The sequence below is a fragment of the Ovis canadensis genome, chromosome 7 (assembly GCF_042477335.2).
Source record: "Ovis canadensis isolate MfBH-ARS-UI-01 breed Bighorn chromosome 7, ARS-UI_OviCan_v2, whole genome shotgun sequence".
Taxonomy (NCBI): domain Eukaryota; kingdom Metazoa; phylum Chordata; class Mammalia; order Artiodactyla; family Bovidae; genus Ovis; species Ovis canadensis.
The window spans coordinates 71302391-71325267 of NC_091251.1; the positions used below are offsets into that span (position 1 = coordinate 71302391).

Sequence of the window (22877 nt, forward strand, 5' to 3'; positions counted from 1 at the left end):
ATATGGTCCCTTGACATTTAAAGGAAGTATTGATAAGTGTTACTTATTGCCATGTTAAGCCTTGTTTTCCTGTTAATATTGTAGTTCTTTTTTGTGTCGTCTTTCTGATTTTCCTATTGTGCTTTGATGGCTTTTTTGTATGCTTGAGTTCCTTTCTTTGGGTATTCGTGAACCTATTATATGTTTTTGATTTGTGATTACCCTGGTTTTCAAGTATGTTTATCCCTAACTATATCTACTTGCTTTAAATTGATAGTCACACAAGCTCAAACACATTCTAAACAATCTACATTTTTATAGTTCCCTCCTTCACTTTCTGTGATTTTGATGTCCTATTTTACATATCATTCTTTTGCTGATGATTGCAGTTATAATCACTTTTACAAAAAATAATTTTTTAATCTGTGTACTAGTTTATCTAAGTGATCTTCAATTTTTAAATATATTTGCCTTTCCTATTGTGACTTTCCCTTTCTTATAGATTGTTTCTTTTCTGTTTAGAGAAGACCTGTCAATATTTCTTCTAGAGTAAGTTTAGTACTGTTGAATTCTTTTAATTTTTGCTTGTCGAGAAATTCTTTATCTCTCCTTCTATTCTACATGATGATCTTGCTGAACAGAGTATTCTGGGTTACAAGTTTTTTTTTCCTTTCAGAACTTTGAGTATATCATGCCACTCCCTTCTGGCCTACAAAGTTTCTGAAGAGAAATCAGCTGATAGCCTTATGAGGCATGGGGGTCACATATAACTGACTTTTTTTTCTCTTGCATTTAGAATCTTCTCTTTAACTTTTGCTTTTTAATTATATATGTTTTGGTGTGTGTCTGGGTTCATCTTTTTTGGGACCCTCTGTGTTCCCTGTACTTGAATACCTGTTTCTTTCTTTAGATTTGGAAAGTTTTCATCAATAATTTCTTCAAATATACTTTTAATCCCCTTTTTTCTTCTTCTTCTAGAACTCTTCTTCTTTATGCAAAGGTTGACATGCTTTATCTTATCCTATAGATTTCGTATGTTGCTGTCATTTTTTTTCATTTGTCTTTCTGTCTGAGCTTCTGATTAGGTGATTTCCATTAATCTTCCAGATATCTTCTTCTATGTTATTTAGTTGCTATTCATTGCTTCTAGATTGGTTTTTATCTCAGCAACTGAGTTGTCTAACTTTGATTTGATAGTTTCTAGTTCTATACTACAGTGATCTGCATTTTTATCAATAATCTTTTAATTCCTTTAGCACCTTTATTACTTCCTTTTAGAATCCAGGGTCTGGTAGACTGGTGAGGTCTCTTTCCTTTTTTGTTCTTTCAGGGGATTTCTCCTTTAATTTGGAGTAGTTTCTCTGCTTTTTCATTTTACTTGATTTTATGAATTTAGGGGAAATAGTTAGCTTTAAAGGGCTTTTTATTTGGAAACACCCCTGTATAGACTATGAATCTAATATTTTTGGTGCGGAGGCTAGTTTCAGTGTAGGTGCTAGCAACATCCTTTCTGAGAGTATGCTGGCGATTATCCCCCTGATAGGGAAGTAATTGGGGATGTGGTGTCCAGAGCCTATTCTGGACATTGGGTGGGGCCCCCTTCTTGTTCTGTGGCTGTCTCAGCCCTATCAGGGTGGTGTCTGCTCCTCAGTGGTTGGAGTAGAAGCCCTGAGGGTCAAGTTCAGTCAGACTCCTTTGTCTTTGAGTGCATGGCCTGCTTCAAACGAGACAACCATGAAGCAAGTGAGGCCAATATGGTCACAGCGAATCTATACATTACCTACACAGGTGTCTGCAGTTTTGCCTAGAAGCAGCCCAAAGACATCTTTTTCCCTGTTGTGTTCATAGTGTTAGGTTTTAGTGTGGAGTGGGCATTGCAGCTGCAGGAACTGGAGTAGTTGTGCTGCTGCCTGAGACCTGGGTTGTCTCTGTGCCAAATGTGGCTCCAAGTTGGTGTGTGAGGTGGGTGGATCCAGTAAACTCCCTCTGGGAAACCAACCACTGCATACTCCTACCCAGGGGCTCTCTATCTGAGACTCAGCACCCACTGAGCATTTCTGTGGTGTGTTCTGCATGCACCAGCAAAGTCCACCACAACTGCACCTGGCCCTGCCATGCAAGCAGTGACAAAGGACTCTGAAGTCTGGCCCAAAATACACCCCCAGACTATCCAGGCTGTTTCCACTAAGCCAGATCAAGTCCTTCCCAGAGTCTGTCTGCCAGAGAGTCAGTGCTTAGTCACTGCACATGTTTGTAGCCCTGCCCAGTGCCCACTTCAGATTGGGAAATGTGGCAAGCTGGCTACCAGTCTCTCTCTGCCCTGACTGTAAGCAAGTCAGCATACAGGCACTCCTCACAAGTAGAGTCTGGGCTGCTCCAGCCCCTCTGTCCCAGCTTATTTTCCTAGCAAACAAGGGGGCTCCCCAGGGTTTGCCCTGTGTGGACCTTTTCTCCTTTACAGATCCCTCCCCTGGAAGCCAGTCCTGCCCTGATTCCTTTTTTCCCATCCTACTTGGTTATGCGGAGACTCTTCTTGTAGCTTTGGTTGCATAAGAGATCTTCTGCCAGTTTCCAGTTGATTTTCTGTGAAAAAGGTTCCACATGTAGATGTATTTTTGATGTGTTTGTGGAGGATGCTGAGCTTCACGTCCTCCTACTCCACCATCTTGAGATTCCTCCTCTAGGCTTATATCTTTATGGAAAACTATACTCTAGACCCTAGATATGATGAAGGGGTTAAAATAAACTTGGCATGTATAATAAACAGGAGTGAACTTCTCTCTCAAATCTATTTCAGAGAATTTCTATCCTATTCAGGGTAACATAATCATCTAGACCCTCCCAAACTCTGTGCTTGGTAGGATGAAGTATGGTCTGCTATCCACACTGCTTCCCAGCAACTCAGTGATGCTGTTAACAGGTTCTGTTAACAGAAGAATTTCTCACTCTGGCATTGCCGAAAAAGTAGTTTGGAGTATGCAGAAACCAAGTGTTCTTTTCCTTGATTCTAAGACCTTAATATTCAATCACTAATTATTCAATCATAATTGAATTATTTCCTGAGTAGTTTAGAGCATCACAGGAAGACATTAATTTTATACAAGTTTATTGTAAGAATCTTTGTTGTGAAGCCATTCGTGTTTTTCCTTCTGGCTATCTCAATTGAGATACACTACTCAGGAAATTACCTGTCTCAGGAACCATATCCATTGAATTTTTCCTAACATTCTTATACCAGATAATTAAGATTTAAATGAGCATCAAAAACATCCTTGAAGGGAACTTAAATATGTTTTAAATGAGCAAATTGCATTCAGAGAAAGATGGAGGTGATACTGAAGGGTAGTTCAGGTAGAAGAGTGGGGCCATGGAAATACAAACTCATTCCCTGTGTCTTAATGACAGCAGAGGTTTAAAAGCTCCTACTTTGTCAGTGAACCTAAGGTATTAACACAAGATGAGGGCTGCCCTCCTTTCAAGTCACTTTCGGATTGCCACTTCAGAAGGGAACCAAGTGTCTGCTTTGCCAGACACAGACATGGGTTAAGACCAGGGCTAGGGACACGGACACTGCTATAACATGAACAGACACTAAAAGAGCCCCAGATTCATTAGCAGAACATTTATATCTTCTGCTTGTTACCTTTTTCCATGCAGTTAGCAGAGGCAGCCAACATATGCTGCCAGTCACTTTCAGAGTCTCTCAAAAACCAAGAGATTTTGAGGTTTCAGTCTATATAGAAATGAACAAATATCCAGTTACAAAAATGTTAGTACAGTTTTAATATTTACATTTAACAAATCACTGCCTTTAAATCACACCAAAAAATAAAAAACATGAACATAGTAATTATGGGATTTATGAAACTATAAGTCCTTTGCACTATGGATGGTGTAGTCTAGATCATGGATATAAATTTGCCATGGTCTGATGAATATTGTCTTCTTTTGGTCCTTTCAGGGCAACCCCAGACATAATATTCATGTTTATACTTGAGATCTTTCATGCCTGGGAAGCCCAGGCAAGATGGCACCCTGAGTCCCCCTTTGAAGGATACTGTTTGCCTCTGCCAAATTTCCCTAGTTGAAAATCTTTCCTTAACCATAGGCCTATCACACCACCTGCACCAACTTATCGTGATATTCTAAAGGAGACAAAAAGACAATTTGCAAAGAACCGGAAGGATTTTAGAATGTAAGTTTACTTCACACTAATGATAAATATAAAATCATAGACACTTTTAAAACTTGAAGTGACCACAGAAGTTATCTACAACTAAGCTCCTTATTTTACTGACAAGAAGAGTCACCTCTGAGCATCTTGTAATAGACTTGGAGATTCCTTTCAGGTAAGTGTTCACGTATGTTGTAACCATGGCAACTGGGCATGTGTCAGGGATTGAAAGGAGAAAGGAAGCTTTCCTGTGGTCTGGGTGGGGGGATGTACTCCAACGTGGGGAAACCAGGAGAGTTCCAGAGAACAGAGATTGGAGTATTATTCATTTACAAGGATAAGCCCTGGAGAACAGACAGGTTGTTTGCAGTAGGAGGAGTTCTTGGAGCAGTGGTGGTGTAGAGGAAAGGCAAGGGGTCTTTTCTGAAATGCTTTATCGGGGAAACATTTTAAGTTTTTTGTGCTTAACTGAAAATTATTACTCTTAGCCAGTTATAGTATTCTTATGTGCCAGGAAGCATGAAATGGCTTGATGAGGATGTCCATCAGTTTTTATGAGAACAAACTGGCAGGGTCCAATTCTTCTGCCTATGATACCGAGATCACTGCCTAGCTGTCTTATTTCCCTTAAAGGGGAGAATGGATGAGCATCCTACCCTTTCGGTACCAGATGCTGTTCAGGAAACACATCAAAGAGAGGCAAACCCAAGAGTTGTCAGCAAAGTCCTATTCCATCCAGCAGGCAGGACAGAAGTCTGAGCTGGTACTTCCCCTGGGGCCCCATTCCCCTCCCACTGACACACACACATGTGCATGCACACACACAGAGCCCTTAGGCTTCCTATTTTCAGTGGGAAGAACAGGAACGGGTACCTTGTAAGACAGATTGTGTGGCAGCAGCACGGTGGAGTCCAGACCATGCTTAGGTGACGTGGATGATGCCTTTGGTGCCTGTTTATAAGGGGAGATGTGATGGGGAACTCCTCATACCAAAAGTCATGCATTGGGAGGGGATGCTGAAAAGCTTTGTAAGGAACTTTTACTGATATGTGGAAGGCAGCAAATTGTTGATTTATTCTTTCTCAATGAGAACTGCCTGCATTATTTTAAAAATTTAACTCCAAACTTTGATTTTATAGAGAAAACCACGTAATTAATGAAGAAATAAAACTCCTAAGACAGCGACAGGAAAAAGTTGACAAGGAGTTTCATAGGTTTGTTTCTTATTCAGCTTGTAGTGCTTAAAAAATGTTTTAATTGAATAAATGTGTTATATAAACCACAATGGGTTTAATATGTAAAAATTCATAAACGAATATCTGCTGAAGTTTTCTACTCAATAGTTCATCTGGATTAGCACTATTTTATCCATATAATCACTTACTCTGCTAATTTAATTAATTGATAAACATTATCATCATCTCCTTTTATTCTACCAGGCACAAGACTTAAGCTGAGGGCCTTTTAAAGATCCATAACCATGCCTTGCCCTACAGAAGATGTGAGCTATAGAAAAACAACCTGTTTAATTGATCTCAGGCTAGTTCTTTGCCCTCTTCTGCCCCTGCTGCTTCCCCTATGCATAAAAACATTACACCCCCTAAAACAAAGAAAGTTAGGCACATGTGTTTATTTCATAAAGGAGGGTGTAAAAAAGAAAACTATAAGGCATTGGGACTAACCCACTTCTTCTTCCAGTATATCCACATAAGCAAGGATAAATGTCCAGTGAGTACAGCACTTCAAATAAACCACAGTTTTCTTCCAGTCATACTGCCATACTTCTGACTGCTATTTTGCAACTTATAAACCCAGTCTCCCAGTCACATGAGAAATGCAGCTCCTTATTTTAAAAGCTTAGTTCACTTTTCACCAAAACTTTTATCACCCAGCTTTCACCTTCACAACACACAAATTATAAGATCTTATTTCCAGGTTCTCAAAAATCAGATCTATAGAGGATAGGACTTCTCACCACTCAGGATATGCAGAAGAATGTAGACCAATTTTCAGAGCAACTCACAAGAAGCACTCAAATATGTGTTATGTAATGGCACACTGCTGGAGAACGTGAAGGGGGAAATACTCAGATGGATATCCTACTCCAGTGAACCTGTTAAATTTACAGGCAGAGTGTCCAAGTTTCTATCTGTAGTCTTCAAAAAAAGATACTCATGGAAAGGAAAGACAAAGATGGCAGATTAGGTCGTGGTGATAGTTGCAAAACTTTGCAAATATACTAAAACCTACTGAATTGTATACTTTGAAAGGATGGATTTTAGGGTATGAGATGTATCAACAAAGCTGTTATTTAAAAATAAGAAGAGGGGGACTGTAAGTTAAAAGTGGTTGAAGATGGATTGATTTTTAACAAAGCGAGATGACCCAGTCTCAGAATGACTTGCAGTCAAAAAGACTCTAAGAGACTATTACTGATAAAAGGGCACCAGGGATATTTTGGAGTGTATTTAAATAGTGCTATGAAGAAGAGACCCCAAACAACCATAAGAGCCAGATTAAGAAAAGCAGGAAAAGAGAGCGCAAGAGGGTAATAAATGAGGAGAAAACCCAGGCTGAAGAGAGAAAATTGGCAGAGATAAAGTAGAGAATGAGTGAGGGAGCATTTGTCAGTCAGAGAACACTAACGCAAGAGACCTCTAAGAAGTAGCCTTACTGGATGTGCTCGGGGAACCCTAGACTAAATGCTAAAGAAGCGTAGAGCAGGCCTTATGAGGAGTTGGCTAATACAAACTTCATGCTTAAGCAAAGTGTGTTTGGAATTTTTAGAAAATTTTACTTCCTACAGATTTCACGGTATAATTTTTAAATGTTTCACTTGAAAATTGCCACTGAAATTAATATCCTTCTTCCCTTTTCATTTTCCTTTCTCTTACCTATGTTTTTCTTCCTAATGTTTTTCCCTGGTCCCAAGTTCCTATCCTTACTTGCTTGGCCTGCCTCTGCTCCTGTCTTCATCCATAATCTCTGGAAAGGTTCCTGCTGCCTCTTCAATTCAGTTATTTAACTCCTTCATAAATATTTCTTGAATGGAGTAGTTGGTGGCTGAAATCATGATAGATTCCTGGATCCCCACCCTCAGTGAGCTTACAGTTTAGTAAGCACTCTCACCCTCCGTCCTTTTTCATCTCTCTGTCCCCCGCCAAGATCTTTCCCAGACCAGTTCCTCTTACTCTTCCCTCCCCCGTGACTCATCCTACAATCTCCACTGGAGCACAGTGAGTGGAGTCAGTGAAGGGAACACCGTGCGAACCCTTTCACTGAAGAGGGTGTTTCACTGCTGGGATGCAGTGTCACACAGTGATTACAACAGAGGGCTCTAGTCTCACTGCTTGGGTACAAATCCTCTATTACTTGCTAGCTGAAGGACTGTGGACAGGTCCCTTAACCTATCTAAGCCTCTTTCCTCATCTATAATACAGGATAATAGCAGAACTTACTTCCTAGGATTATTGCCAGAGTAATTGAATTAATATATGCAAAGTGGTAGATGCTAGCATATTAAACCCTGTAAATGCTGGCTCTTAGTTGGTATCAGTATATAAACAGTTAGTTTGCTTACCAGTTGTCTTGTTTTCACAATTAGACTCCAAGCAAAGGCTACCAAGAAACCCTTTGAAGTTAAGAGTGATTTTGAGAATTTCCTCCATCAACTGGTAAGTTGTTGTTGTTGTTTTTTCTGAAAATAATTGAGAATTCTCTCTTTAGCTTCTCTTATGAAGACTGGAAAATACTTAATAAGCAATATATCATTTTCACATCCAGGTTACAGTAGCAGGATAGAATACATTCTTGTTATTTATCATCCACATGTACATTTAGTACAATCTCTGTCTCATGATTTGTGACAAGCTCATGCTCACTCATCCCCATCTTTGCTTCTGACCAGAAGCATTTTATACAACTGAAAACCTCCAAATGCAGTCATAATTTCAAACTAATAGAAAATTATTGGTGTTTGAAATCATATTTTATTTCCCAGTAATAATTCAACAAAAATATATTGGATTCCTATTTTAGATGAATGACCCTTGCCCTCAATTAACAGGAACGTAAGAAATGATAAGGCTATAAATAGGACTCAAGTATAAGAAGGAAAGAAAAGGCAAGAGTTTTCTTTGTTCCCTTCCCTTCTCCTCCTCGTTAACTTACAGGCAATCCTGTTAAAGCTAAAGGTCCTTCTTCCCTTCCAACAAGAACATGTAGAAAATAGTGTACAATAAATCTGAAGGTTGGACATTCTGAAGTCAGGAATAAGAGAGAGCTTTTCATTTTCAGCATGCCAGGCTTCCATACAAAAATCTAGAGCAATCCTCATTGGCTATTGCTGTAATGTCAAAAACAGATCAAAGAATCTAACCAAAGTCCTATGAACCAGAAAGGTAACAAAGGAGTACATACGTGCTAAGTTGCTTCAGTCGTGTCCAACTCTTTGCAACCCTATGGACTGTAGCCCTCCAGGCTCCTCTGTTCATAGGATTCTCCAGGCAAGAATACTAGAGTGGGTTGCCCTGCCCTCCTCCAGGGGCTCTTCCTGACCTACAAATCCAACCTGAGTCTCTTGCATCTCCTGCAATGTTGGGGTGTTATATATTAAAAAATAGAACAATTCTTCCACACAAAAAAAATTATTCCTCCCATTATTTCATGATCTCTTTTGACTACTACTGCTAGAGACACAAGTACAGAGAAATATTTATTTAGTATAAGCAAATTGTGGAAGTAAGCTGGTCAAGAGCAAATGGCCTCAGCTGGTGAACAGTAGATGGCTTGAGTAATAGGGAAACTACATGAGCTGTGGAAAGCATAGCACACTGGAGAGTCTGTGCCTCAGCTAAACATGGCCGCTAATTCCTCACGTCTGGGTCACTGTGACTCTGCAGGAATGGAGACCAAAGTGTTATCAGATCTTTTACTATTTGCAATCCAGCTGCTGCTGCTGCTGCTATGTCACTTCGGTCATGTCTGACTCTGTGAGACCCCATAGACGGCAGCCCACCAGGCTCCTCTGTCCCTGGAATTCTCCAGGCAAGAATACTGGAATGGGTTGCCATTTCCTTCTCCAATGCATGCATGCATGCTAAGTCGCTTCAGTCATGTCCGACTCTGTGCAACCCTATGGACAGTAGCCCACCAGGCTCCTCCATCCACAGGATTCTCCAGGCAAGAATACTGGAGTGGGTCAGATTCTTCTGTAAAATTCCTGTTTAAGACTCGAGTTTTTAAATACCCTGGAGGTCAAACTATATAAATCTGTAGATCAGACACAGCCTGTGGGCTGCTGGTTTGCAATACCTGGTCTACCTGCTGAACACGGAGCTCTCCAAAATCTGGTTCCAACCAATATCACCGATCTTATTCTCCACTACATCCATCCCAAGGCAAACCCTTCACTCCCACCAAGTCTTCTGAACATACAGTGCTTATCCATAATCATATATTTTGATCATCTGCATTGTCTATTCCCCAGCTTTCAAATTCTATTCATCCTTTAAGAAAGAACGAAAGTCTTCCCTCCTTGGGCTTCCCTGGTGGCTCAGAGGGTAAAGAGTCTGCCAAGACCCAGGTTTGATCCCTGGGTTGGGAAGATCTCCTGGAGAAGGAAATGGCAACCCACTCCAGTATTCTTGCCTGGAGAATCCCCATGGACAGAGGAGCCTGGAGGGCTACAGTCCACGCAGACCTGAAGAGTTGGACATGATTGAGGGACTTCACTTTCTTTAGCCCTCTCCTTTCCACAAATGAGTTCAAGATCTTTCATAATTTCTAGAATAACACTAGATGATGGTTTCACTGGAAAAATAGTTTTCTTCAAGCCAGACATCAAGATAAATATGGGAGTAGATTCAAGCTTAGAATGGCTATGTCCTCCAAAGCAGAGTGTGCACAAGAAATGTTTACTTACCTATTTTATAAAGAAGGTTTCTCATGTGAAAAATTTAAATAGAATAGCAAAGCAAAAGCAAGTGCATTTTTTACAATAATTCAGGTATCTTCAAAGAATTATATATCAATCAACCACAGATCTTCTGTGGAAAAATGGAAAATTATTAAAGGATTATAATTTTAAATCAATTTCTTAAAATACAAGCAAATTTGACTCAAGTTTTCTCAAGTATTTACCTTTCTGCTAAGACTAAAAATGTACCAAAATTTATTTTAGAATAATGGATTTCCTAGTGCTGTATATGACTGCTGTTCTTTGAGAAATGTTACAGCCAGTTTTGTCTCAGCTTCTCTGAAACTGAGATTCAAGAAGATGCCCAGTGTTTGAGCAAAACCAAGCTGAGAATAACAGAAAATTGTGATAAACTTCTGGATAATTTATGCCAAATAACTGCTGTCCCTCAATTATCTGACTATGCCAGCAAAATGCTTTTTGGTCTAAATTGAGATATAATTCAGGGAGGCCTTCCTGTAGTCTGTCTGGGGGACAGCCACTCATTAACCATAACCATGAGGCCAAACTTTCTGCCCATTTTGATAAACAGGCATCTACCAACAACCCTACCCAATCCCAGAACCCACTCTCAGCCTTTTCATACCTTGCCTGCATGCCTCACACCTGCCCTACATTGGTTCACGTATACAAACAAGCCTTGCTAGACATACAGTGATGGAAACAAGGCACAGATGGATTTTCCTAGAATAGTAAACCTGCATTCTGGACTAGAGAGGCATTTTAAAAAAAGGTAGGATAGAGTGGGAATAAAGTAAATTCCATGAATAAATTGAATTATCTGAATTAATATTTGGATATTTATTTCCATGTGCACAGAGATAAGAACTTGAAGTATTTTTTTTAATCTAAAGTTTCTTTTTTATAGAGAAAGCTCAGGGCCAAAAGAATTTAAAGTAATTGTTTATATGATATCAAATGGTTAAAAAAATTAAATCAGCCTGGGATTTTCTTCCTGAATCCATTTTTTGAAAAAAATTTAAGTGATCTCCCTCAAGTTGATAACTGGGAGAATCTCACTTTCAAGTATACAATATCCAGAAAAATCTGTGAATCCTTAATGGTGTATTATTTTAATAGCGTTTTGAAGCTCTAACGGAGAGAGAATTTTTGGCATCACTGTCATCATCATCATCGTCATCATCAACAGAAGACCCTGAGGAAGAAGAACGCCGGGAGAAACCAGAAGTAAACTGTATTTAAGAATGCATGTTTAATTCAGGTAGAATCTATGAGGTACCAGGATTGATGGTCTCTTACCATGTGTCTTTAAAATTCTTGAAATCAATAAATCTACATAAATTATCTTAAGAGATCTCTATCCAAGCATAATCTTTGTCCTTATTGGTAGAAAACATATTTCAGGTGGAAAAATCATCTTTATGAATCATGGGGCGCTTTCAACCATTTCTTTGGAAATATATCTTGATAATAGCAACCATTTCTTCATAATACAAAACAGAAGGAGGATTAATTTACTGTGGCATAAGAAGTCCTGCCAGTCCCTAAATGCTCTAAATAGTTTCTTGGAGATTTTTTACATTGTTTAGGCCTCAAGGAAAACCAAAGCTCCACCTCCAGGTTTGGTAGCAAACAAACTCTGCTTTTCTGGCGCTAAACTTCGGTTGCTCCTCTGGTAATAGGCTTCGTGCACATTCGCCAGGAAGCTGGACAGCTTGTCAGCAGGTACTATTGAAACTGTGCAGCCTCCCCATCCTGCTCCAGTAAGTCGTGATCCTTGAGCCCCAAATTTCCTAAAACAATGAGAGAAAAAATTAGAACTTGCAAATGAAAATGAGAGTTGATTTTCCTGGTGCTTCAGAACACTCTGAGAACTAAGGAGAGATTATGTGGTGTGCTTTGTTTTGTGGGGTTTTGTGGTGGTTTTTTTTTCAGTGTTGTCAAACATTTTAGGACATTACAAAATTTGTACTATTATCAGAAGGTGATTTGAAATTTAATTGTATCTAAAACTAGCCCCAAGTTTTAGCTCTTTAGTAAAAATTGTAGTACTCCTGTTTCATGAGGGCTGGCAATAACCCCCTGTAGTCTTGATTCCATAAAGCCAGCATTTGAAGAGTTATATAACAAGTCTTCAGGTGATCAAGAAGAGGGAGTAAAAAGAAAACAGGTAGTACACATAATCAACAGTATGAATCAGAAGGTTGCTCCATAAGAGGGCAAATCAAAATTTAATGTGCAAGTCTTACACATACAAGTGAGAGCTTCCTCTGGTGGCTATTTAAGCTGCATTCAGTCACCTAGAAAAGATAGCCTAGGTTTGTGCTAAATGAATTTATCAACAAAGAATGTTACTAAACTCAAAGTTAGTTTACCTACTAATCTCTAAAGGGAAATTATGCAGACCTTTCCACAAGAGGGTAGTGGTTCAGCACGTCCATCCCCATTTTCCCTGTGCCTTCAGGAGCTGGTTCTGATGACTGGACTCGGAATTTCTCATTGAACAAAATGTGTGGTTGAGATGGAAATGACTATATAAGCCTCCGCGCAACAAGAGGTAATTTTAGTCACCATCAACAAAGCACAGTTTCAAACCTAAGATTTATACCAAAGTGAAAGACCCTACACAAGTACAAAGATCACTCATCTTTAAAAGATGCAATTTATCCTGACAAGAACAGTTTACATGTGCTTCCAAATTCATCCTAATAAAATTTACTCCAAATTCATAGCAGATTAAGAAATTCATAATTAATTTAGCACAGTTCTGTCCCTTTTTTCCATCTAAATGAGCTACTTTATTTCCTGGAAAATATCAATAGAATATTACCCCTATTCTAGGACATGAGAATTATTGTACATCAGTAATTCATTTCCCCCTCAATGATTTTCTCAGTTGATTTCTTTTCATCATCTGTTATATTCATCAAAATATGTTTTTCATATGAAAGTAGATGTCTAGAGAAGAAAACAAAAATGCTTGCAAGCAAATACATTATTCATCTCCTCCTGCCCTTCAAACATTCAGTTTATGGCCCAGTAGGTAAATGGAGCCTAAACTGAAAACTTTCACTTACCCTGAGATTCTAGTATTATCTTGAGTTCCTAGGCTGGCAAGGGGCTAGTTTGCAATTTGGTGGAATTAAAAAAAAAAAGTTGTCACACAGCCATATCAAACTATCTCTTCTTGTGGAAGATGCTGAGCAAAACAGAGGTGTCACTGAAGTATCTCTGAAAGACACTAAAATCTAAGCATCAAAGCCAGCATGGTATGGTTTAGAGAACAGTATGCCCTCTTATTTGATTTTCTAAGACCCAAACTATGCCATTTTTCTGGACTCAAGTCAACCAAGTCTTTTATGGTCTTCAGTGAACTTCTAGGCATATTTTCTTACACTTCCTCATTTGAACAGTTTTTGAAAACTGTGGTCTCAAAATTGAATCTAAAGCAAACTGAAAGTGTTTCTAACTGGCTGCAAAACCCATAGGAATTGTGCCAGGGGGCCTATTTTCCTGACTCTCCTGCCAGTTTCCAGAGGGCAGACACTAGAAGTCTTTCTAGGTAAATCATTCACTTTTAAGTCTCCAGAGCTGCTCTGTCACCACCCTGCCTGCTACAAATGAAAATGAACTAGATTGCATCAACCACATGCTCTGAAATCATCAGGGCTCAAATTTCCCCTGTAGAGAACGGTAAGTGCTATTATAAACAGCCCTCTACCCCTGAGTCAGTGGTACTTGTGATCACAAACCAGGCGCTGCCCCAACAGCTAGTCAGCAGCCTGCCCAGTTATACACACTCACAAAGGCAGCGAGATACTGCCTGCAGTGTGCCCTGCTGGTATGTGGCCATAGAAATTGTGTGAGAGAGCCAGAGTTAGTAAACCAATAAGCTTTAAATCAAGAAAAAAGTAGGTGAGCTAAGGGTGTTGAGTGAACTTTTCACAACTGCATTTTTTTCCTAGGAAACTAGTGAGACATTAAAAACACAGCTCCTGAGCTATGGCACATCAGAGAAGCAATACAAAAACTAGGAAAACCAAACCCCTAAAATTCCAAATATCACTTTGATGCTTATGGTCAGTTGATTAGGACTAACATGGAAAGTTTGGTCAAAACAACAAAAGCAGCCTCAGCCTTATAAGGCATGATCTACAAAACAAAGACTAGGGCAGATATAGATTATAAGGAATGTCCCCTTTGATCCCTTTTATCACTAAAAAGTGTCCTTCTATAATCAGCTTTCCAGACACCTAAGTATAGCCTGAATAAAATTTCCTACTTTTAAATGAACTGAGTTGACCATAAAGCACTGACTAAAGTAAGGCATGGATCACAGGTGGCCTTGAGGGAGGAGATCGGGAGAGAACCAGTAAGTCCCAACTTTGCCACAAACTGCAGAGGGAAAGCAGGGAATTGTGCCTTGCATTTTAATTCAATTTTATTTTAAGATATATATTGATATATTTTATAAATAGATATTATTTCAGAAAATCTTGAATTTAGGGACAGGTTATTATCTAATTCCAGCACAGCATAATTCCAGGCATTTGGGAGTTTCTAACAATTAATGTTAAAAAATTCAATTATGTGAAACAAAGTAAAATAATAAAGGAAAATAATGATACTTGCCCAATTATAAAATAACTATCTTAAATAAACAATATGTAAATTGTAAGAAATAGCTAAATTTTAAATATATTGAGTAAAATAAAACAATTTGAAACAATTATATGTGTATTATATATATATACATATCATCGGTAATGTACTCTTTTTCTGGAAAGACTTCTAGCTTCTGCTCTAAGTATATAATTTTCTGATTAGAATCTCAGGAAAACACAGCTTCTAGAACAATTTCTATGATTTTTATTAGAAACACTTTCAGATTGCTCTTGATTCAAGAAACCATAGACTTCAAACAGTGTTCAAATGAGAAAGTATAAGAAAATATAACCATATATCCATTTTATACATTTAAGCCACAGAGGTCATGGAAGACCAGTCGGTTTGTCCTGCAAATGGCATACATATTGGGCGAGGGGAGTGTAGGAGCAGGGGGACAATAAATGGAGGACAGAAACCCAAAGAGAAGCGAGCCCCTAAGGCAGCTGAATGGCTCTCTTCCTTTTTCTTGACAGTGTTCAGATTAGCCCATAAGATCATGAGGAAAAGAGCACACACAGGTGGATTTACACTTCATTCTTCCCTACTCCCACCTGCTTAGGAAAATGGCTGCAAGAAGCTAAGCTGCACAGCCAGCCATGGAATAAAATTGTGGGAAGACTTCTGAGGAAGCCCACACATGAACTTCTGTAACCTTTGTTGGTCTTTTAAAACTTGTCATTTATCTTCATTAGTAGCTTGGGCAATAACACCTCAGTGAGTCCTCTCTAATTTTAACAAGTGTTAAAATGGAAATAAAGGCATTAACTATTTTTTAAGTATTATATAACCAGGGGAACCTATAAAGAATGAGCTGTCTCACATATAATTGAATTGGTTTCAAAATTGTTTTGTTTTCCTCAAGAAATCCCATTTCCTTAAGATTTACATTTAGTTTATTTAAAAGAATCATTTTATAATTGGGCAAGCTTCATCTATTTTCTTCATTATTTCACATAATTGAGGTTTTCTAATTTAATTTAAAAAATAAGCAGTCTAACTGAATAAGTATAATTTCCTTCTCCCTCTCCGGCCCTTTCCTTGGATTTTAAACTGATTTTCTCTTGAAAAGCAGTAAAAGGCTCAGCTGTAACAAATTCAAACATCTGTGATCTCTTCTATCCTTTTTCCCCTACCTCTCTCCACTTGAGTCATAAAGCTGTCCTATAGACAAGCTACCTGGAGACACCGAGCTCAGATCACATTAAGATTGTAGATAGTGCCAAGTATTCTACATATCAAATCCTTCATTCACTCAGTCGGTCAGTTGTCTTTTCAAGCAAACAGTTTCCAAGCAGGCCTTCTGAAAAGCTAACCGAATTTTAAGTGCCGCAAGTGGACCAGGGAAGGTGGTCTAAAGAGAGTCTCTGGCAGTGCTCCTCCCCAACCTCAGCTTCCCTCTTCTGATCACCACAAGGCAACCAACCTTCTCAGGCTGCCCCGTCTTAGTCACAACTTGCCCGTTGGTGTTAACTTTTTTTAAGGAGACAGGGAATTACGGAGGTGGTGGTGGTTCTTAAACAAAACAGTACTCTATCAGATGATGACTTTATGGTACCAGTGGCCCACATCAGGCCTGGCCAGGTCCTTCCCAGCACATCCCACACTTGCTTGCCCACCAAGATAGTCATAAAGCTACAGAAGGAACCAGGGCTTAAGAGTGTTGCCATTTTAATTTGGACCTTTTTCATTTACCATTTACCTAACAGAAGCAGAAGATATTAAGAAGAGGTGGCAAGAACACACAGAAGAACTGTACAAAAAAGATACTCACAACATGGATAATCACGATGGTGTGAGCACTCATCTAGAGCCAGACATCCTGGAATCTGAAGTCAAGTGGGCCTTAGAAAGCATCACTACAAACAAAGCTAATGGAGGTGATGGAATTCCAGGTGAGCTATTTCAAATCCTGAAAGATGATGCTGTGAAAGTGCTGCACTCAATATGCCAGAAAATTGGGAAAACTCAGCAGTGGCCACAGGACTGGAAAAGGTCAGTTTTCATTCCAATCCCAAAGAAAGGCAATGCCAAAGAATGCTCAAACTACTGCACAATTGCACTCATCTCACACGCTAGTAAACTAATGTTCAAAATTCTCCAAGCCAGGCTTCAGCAGTATGTAAACCGTGAACTTCCTGAAGTTCAAGCTGGTTTTAGAAAAGGCAGAGGAACCAGAGATCAAATTACCAATATCTGCTGGATCGTGGAAAAAGCAAGAGAGTTCCAGAAAAACATCTATTTCTGCTTTATTGACTATGCCAAAGCCTTTGACTGTGTGGATCACAATAAACTGTGGAAAATTCTGAAAGAGATGGGAATACCAGACTACCTGACCTGCCTCTTGAGAAATCTGTATGCAGGTCAGGAAGCAACAGTTAGAACTGGACATGGAACAACAGACTGGTTCCAAATAAGAAAAGGAGTACGTCAAGGCTGTACATTGTCACCCTGCTTATTTAACTTATATGCAGAGTACATCATGAGAAACGCTGGACTGGAAGAAACATAAGCTGGAATCAAGATTACTGGGAGAAATATCAATAATCTCAGATATGGAGATGACACCACCCTTATGGCAGAAAGTGAAGAGCCTCTTGATGAAGGTGAAAGAGGAGAGTGAAAAAGTTGGCTTGAAGCTCAACATTCAGAAAACGAAGATCATGGCATCTGGTCCCATCACTTCATGGGAAACAGATGGGGAAACAGTGGAAACAGTGTCAGACTTTATTTTGGGGGGCTCCAAAATCACTGCAGATGGTGACTGCAGCCATGAAATTAAAAGATGCTTACTCCTTGGAAGAAAAGTTATGACCAACCTAGGTAGCATATTCAAAAGGAGAGACATTACTTTGCCGACTAAGGTCCATCTAGTCAAGGCTATGGTTTTCCCAGTAGTCATGTATGGATGTGAGAGTTGGACTGTGAAGAAGGCTGAGCACTGAAGAATTGATGCTTTTGAACTGTGGTGTTGGAGAAGACTCTTGAGAGTCCCTTGGACTGCAAGGAGATCCAACCAGTCCATTCTGAAGGAGATCAGCCCTAGGATTTCTTTGGAAGGAATGATGCTAAAGCTGAAGCTCCAGTACTTTGGCCACCTCGTGCGAAGAGTTGACTCATTGGAAAAGACTCTGATGCTGGGAGGGATTGGGGGCAGGAGGAGAAGGGGACGACAGAGGATGAGATGGCTGGATGGCATCACTGACTCGATGGACATGAGTCTGAGTGAACTCCGAGAGTTGGTGATGGACATGGAGGCCTGGCGTGCTGCGGTTCATGGGGTTGCAAAGAGTCGGACACAACTGAGCGACTGAACTGAACTCTCCTATTGTCTTTCTCTCCTGTGTTAACCATTCTGTTTTACCACTATCTTGCATTCTTCTGCATTCCTCCCTTTTTGCCTCATACATCCACGTAAAGGAAAGTACCAGAGCTTTTGAAAATGGAATTTAAATACCATTTCCTGTGGGACACAAATAGCCCTATGAAAAGTATGTGCTGAATAGGAAGTCATGGCATTAATGACTACATCTACTTAATTCTCCCAGAGTATCCTCCTCTGAGGTTGCTCTGCTACTCAAGACCTTTAGTAACTAGTAATCAACTGGCATATTTGGATAATATCACCTGCTGCCCCCAGTGACAGCAAAGAGAAAATTATTTAAGAAGCTAAGAGACCAGACAACTATTCTAGCCAATATTTCCAACATGCCAAAAGGTAATCTTTCAATATGGGAAACTCAGTCCAAACAGTCCATATAGAATAAGAAAGTAATTTTGATACTTAGCAATTCCAAACAAAACAACCATAAAAAAAGGGAGTGAGCTCCTTTCACCAGACCCAACTGAAAATCATCAGTACAGCAGATGAGAATGGTCTAGACAGAGACAGTTTAGCTGCCATTAAGAAAAGGAGTTTCCAAAAACAAATAAATAAAAAAGCAAAAGGCATGTTCTTCTCTACCCTTTTAAAACACAGCCACTAAATCTTCCACTAGAAGCACACTTTCAAAATATATATATATATAGATCTATAGACTGCTAGAACAGAAAAACATATTGGAGATCATAAAGCAAGGTGACAGTTCAAAGTCACAAAGGTCAGAATGAAACAAGGCAGGACTAGAACCCATCCTTCCTAAATCCCAGCCCAGTTTTCATCCTTCTCCATACATTGCCCTTCCCTGCTCAACATGGCTTTGCTCCATGTTCAAATAATGCAACCTATAGAAAACCAGAGCCTCCATCATTAAAACTTTAATAAAGGAAAATAGGTTAAAGTCCCCCATTCAAATACATCTCAGCCTCCCTGGTGGCTCAGATGGTAGAGAATCTGCCTCCAATGTGGGAGACCCAGGTTCAATCACTGGGTTGGGAAGATCCCCTGGAGAAGGGAATGACAATGCACTCCAGTATTCTTGCCTGGAAAATCCCATGGACAGAGGATTCTGGAAGGCGGGCTGCAGTCCATGGGGTCACAAAGAGTCAGACATGACTGATTGACTAACACTTTCACTTTCAGTATAACCCAAGGAGAGAGAAACAGGTGTGGCAAAAAACATATATATATATACTAGATGGGGAGCTAGGCTTTCCCAATGACTCATTATGTTACCTTGTTCCAATCTCTTACTCTCTTAGAATTCTCTTGGATCTCTAAGGCCTCTTCCTGCTTTCATATCTTATGGAACTAGAAGATCATTCTGACCCAGAAATGTGAAGCCTGGCCCCCCAAAATATGTCTTTCACAGAAACAAGGAAATTTTCTCTGGTCAAAAACCCAGAAGTCATCTTGATTCCTCACTTTCACCCATACAGCAATATTCTTGACTCTTCCTTCAAGGAACATCTGGCATAAAATCAATTCACAATCATTGCCACCTTTTCTCACTCAGAGTCCTTCCAATGGCCAACAAGCTTCAGGGGTATGACTCCTCATGGCCTCTCCTACTTCATCCCCTGCTGCCCTCTCCTCCTATGCTGCCCTCCATGTGGACTGTTCCTCCTGGACTGTTCCTCACGTGTGACAGCCACGGTTCTCATTTCTTCACTTCCTTCAGGTCTTTGCCCAACTATCTCTTCAGAGAGGCCTTCTTCAGCCCATCAATATAAAGACTACCCACCCACCCCTAGGACTCGCCAGCCTTTCTATTTTTTTCGTAACACTTATCAGTGCCACTCTATTTTCAGTTGTCATTTTCCTCTTTACCCATGTGAATGTATGCTGCATAAAGACAAGAGCTGGTTGACCATGCCAGAACAAGAAAGTCCATTTGAGAATTCCAGGAGGCTGGCAAATACCCCTCCCTTGCTTTTCAGATGGGATCCAAACTATCCTACTACCTTCTTAGCAAAGATGCTTCTGCTTAATTTATGCAGAAATCATTCCACTTCTTGTTATTTCCAGAACTGAACAATATCTGTCCTTAATAGTTTCAGAAAAGAGTACTTTCAATGAAACAAGCTCTGAAAGCTTTTTTGGCAGAGAGTGAGGAAACACTGACAGAGTGATTTTCAGCAAGGTTGTGTTCAAGTCTCTCAACAAGTTGGGTTATACATGCCATTTACAGTCACTGGAGCTACTTGGTTTAAACTTTTCAGGCTGGGTGTGTGGCAATGAGTGAGGCAAGCCGCAGGCGCCAACTGGTTAATTATATTTTCATTGCTAATTGCAGGCAGTTCTCTATGACTTTCTCACAATGGAAAGAACATCAATCCATTTGAGAGTTCTCCCAATTTCCCTTTCTGTCCTCCAAGGTCAACGAGTTCCCTTCTGGGTAAAAGAACCATTCTACTCTATTATCCCCATTCTCCAGCAATTATAAGGATGTTGTTCTCAGGCTTTATGAAAGAGTTTTCCTCTTTACATTTGTGTTTCAACTGTCCATTCATAAACTGGACTTTCTTCAATCCTTTTCCCCAAATTGTCTAACCTAAACCTGGAAAACAGGAAATGCTGCCTCTGAGTAATTCCTACAGCATCTTCTCCCCTGATACACTTCTGTTAGGCTTGAGGTCCTCTTTCCTTTCTTTCTCCTCTTTTGAATAAAACTGTTAAACTTAGGACACCAAACAGGAGATGCTGGTGGAGCTGCAGTGTAGTGGAAACCATTGCTTAAAATACCATGAGAAAGTAACAACAGGGTCTGTGTCTGAGAAAATCTCCCTGAAACATCATCCAAAAATGGAAAAGTCTTTTTTTATGATGTTTGAAAAACTGACTCCAAACCTGGAACCTCATAAAGCCATGGAGCTGAGTCTCCAGTCTTTTATCTTACATATTTTCAGAAGGGAACAAGTCTAGCTGTATGTCACAGACAAACCCTCTGATACAAAGTGGGAAGGATCTTCCTTCACTGAGAAGATTACAAAAATGCTGCTTTTTTCCATTAAACAGTTTCCCTGGTGGCATCCCACTTTCCTTCCCCATTAAATAGTTTCCCTGGTAGCATCCCGCCACACTGCTCTTTCAGCCTCACCGACAGATGTCCACCAGCTGGTCCAGCTCAGGGCAGCTACACTCGTACATGTCCCGGCAGCTCATGTGGCTCTGGTTCATTAACTCCCCCAGCAGCTGGACCATGTTGTCAGGTGCTTCTTCACATATCTTCTTAAACTGGAGCACTCTCGCAGCCTCACTGTACACATGCTTTGCCCGCTGGTAGAGTTTGAAGGTGAGCACTTAGGAAGGAAGATTATATGGACAGAGTTAGAAACAGTTACTGGCCAGGAAAAAAAAAATTCAAAAGAAAAAAAAGAGTTACTGGACAAGTCACTGCAAAGAAAAATACAGTTACTGAGAACTTCCATTTCTGTCTTTATTATTAATACCTTAGATTTTAAATAGGTCTTTCTGAAAGATTTCCTTATAGTCTAAATTACTCTTTTCAAGTCAATTTTACTTTAAGTTCACACATCTAGAAAGTGGCAGAGCAGAACAAGTCATGACTTCTTACCCCAGAGCCACATTCTTTCCTCTGTGATCCACCAGAAAGAACCCCTGAAAATGCTTATACTAGAACTTTTATTTATAAAAATGTTTCCTAGAGATAAGCACAATTACTTCTGTATGTGTGTGTGTAAAAAACACATGTATATATGTGTATATACTGTAGCATTCTTTATCACAACAGAAACTAAGAATGAATCCACATTGCTAACAACAAAATATTTTTAAATCATGCTACATCTGTTAAAAATATTATGCTATACTATTGCTACTAAAGCATCCTACTACTCCATGGGAAATTGTTCATTATTAAGTGAAAAAATATAAAACTGTACATTTTAATTTTAAAAAATTATAAGAAAGCACCAAAATGTTAACAGTCATCATCTCTGTGGTGCATTGTGGGTGGCTTTACTTTCTCCTTGACATATTTCTGTGCCTTCCAGATTATCCGGAATGACTCTTACTTCAGTTGTAGAAACATGTCCTACTGCAATGACTGTGTTTATAGTACTCATATGTTCCCTTGAATAACAACCAAAACCTTCTTACCATTTTCACCCATGCTGAACAGTGGCTGAGTAAGTGTGGTGCCTCTGGGAAAAACTTGAAAAATACACAGAGGCTAATTCTGCCTGAAGACAGAAACCAGGTCTCCTGGTTCCATGCATCTGATAGTCTGCAACCTTGTACTCCATAGAACCTTCACCAGTGCCTTACACGACAAGTGCACAACTTGTGTTCACTGCTGAACATTCAGAAGGATGATTTAACTCCAGTTCAAAATCAAGATGCCTCCATTTAGACACTGTTATTAAAAAAAAAAAAGTACAGTGCCTATACTCACAGCTTACTAAAAATGTACAAGTTGAGGAAAGGGGACAGCCAGATTCCCTTTGGTATTGAATCTACAACTACTGATACTACATAGGATGAAAAACAAGACAATAAATGAACTTACAAGTTAAATGTAGGTGGGGATAAAAATACAACAACATGCTTTGCTCCATCAGTAACCAGGTCATGTGACTCAGTGCACACTGCAGTGTGAATTTATTTCCATCAATAGGTTCAATGGAAATGGGAATATTACATATTATTGAGAATTGTCATATATTAAAATATATTATTTTAGGGTCTAGGTATCAAAATATCTTAAAGTAAGAAAGTCT

General features: G+C 39.5%; 2 protein-coding genes and 1 long non-coding RNA gene across 7 annotated transcripts in view; 1 reads left to right on the top strand and 2 right to left on the bottom strand.

Annotated features, from left to right (window-relative positions):
- Window positions 1-11441, top strand: part of FAM227B (family with sequence similarity 227 member B) — a 213772-nt gene extending 202331 nt beyond the window's left edge. For 2 of the 3 annotated variants that reach the window (XM_069596547.1, XM_069596548.1), the window contains exons 14-17: window positions 4097-4174; window positions 5293-5367; window positions 7758-7827; window positions 11211-11441. In XM_069596547.1, coding sequence (XP_069452648.1) covers window positions 4097-4174; window positions 5293-5367; window positions 7758-7827; window positions 11211-11333 — 346 coding nt within the window. In that variant the 3' untranslated portion in view covers window positions 11334-11441. The remainder of the gene's footprint in view (window positions 1-4096; window positions 4175-5292; window positions 5368-7757; window positions 7828-11210) is intronic. The other variant, XM_069596549.1, reaches the window with a different exon arrangement.
- Window positions 5768-9428, bottom strand: LOC138443711 (uncharacterized). Its single transcript, XR_011258244.1, has 2 exons — window positions 8573-9428; window positions 5768-7850 (listed from the first exon to the last, which is right to left on the bottom strand). It is a non-coding gene; the product is annotated as an uncharacterized lncRNA (long non-coding RNA).
- The window catches only part of GALK2 (galactokinase 2), a 136379-nt gene continuing 124830 nt past the window's right edge, over window positions 11329-22877 (bottom strand). For all 3 annotated transcript variants that reach the window (XM_069596551.1, XM_069596554.1, XM_069596552.1), the window contains 2 exons: window positions 21236-21437; window positions 11329-11884 (listed from right to left, as the gene is read on the bottom strand). In XM_069596551.1, the coding sequence (XP_069452652.1) occupies window positions 11677-11884; window positions 21236-21437 (410 nt within the window). In that variant the 3' untranslated portion in view covers window positions 11329-11676. The remainder of the gene's footprint in view (window positions 11885-21235; window positions 21438-22877) is intronic.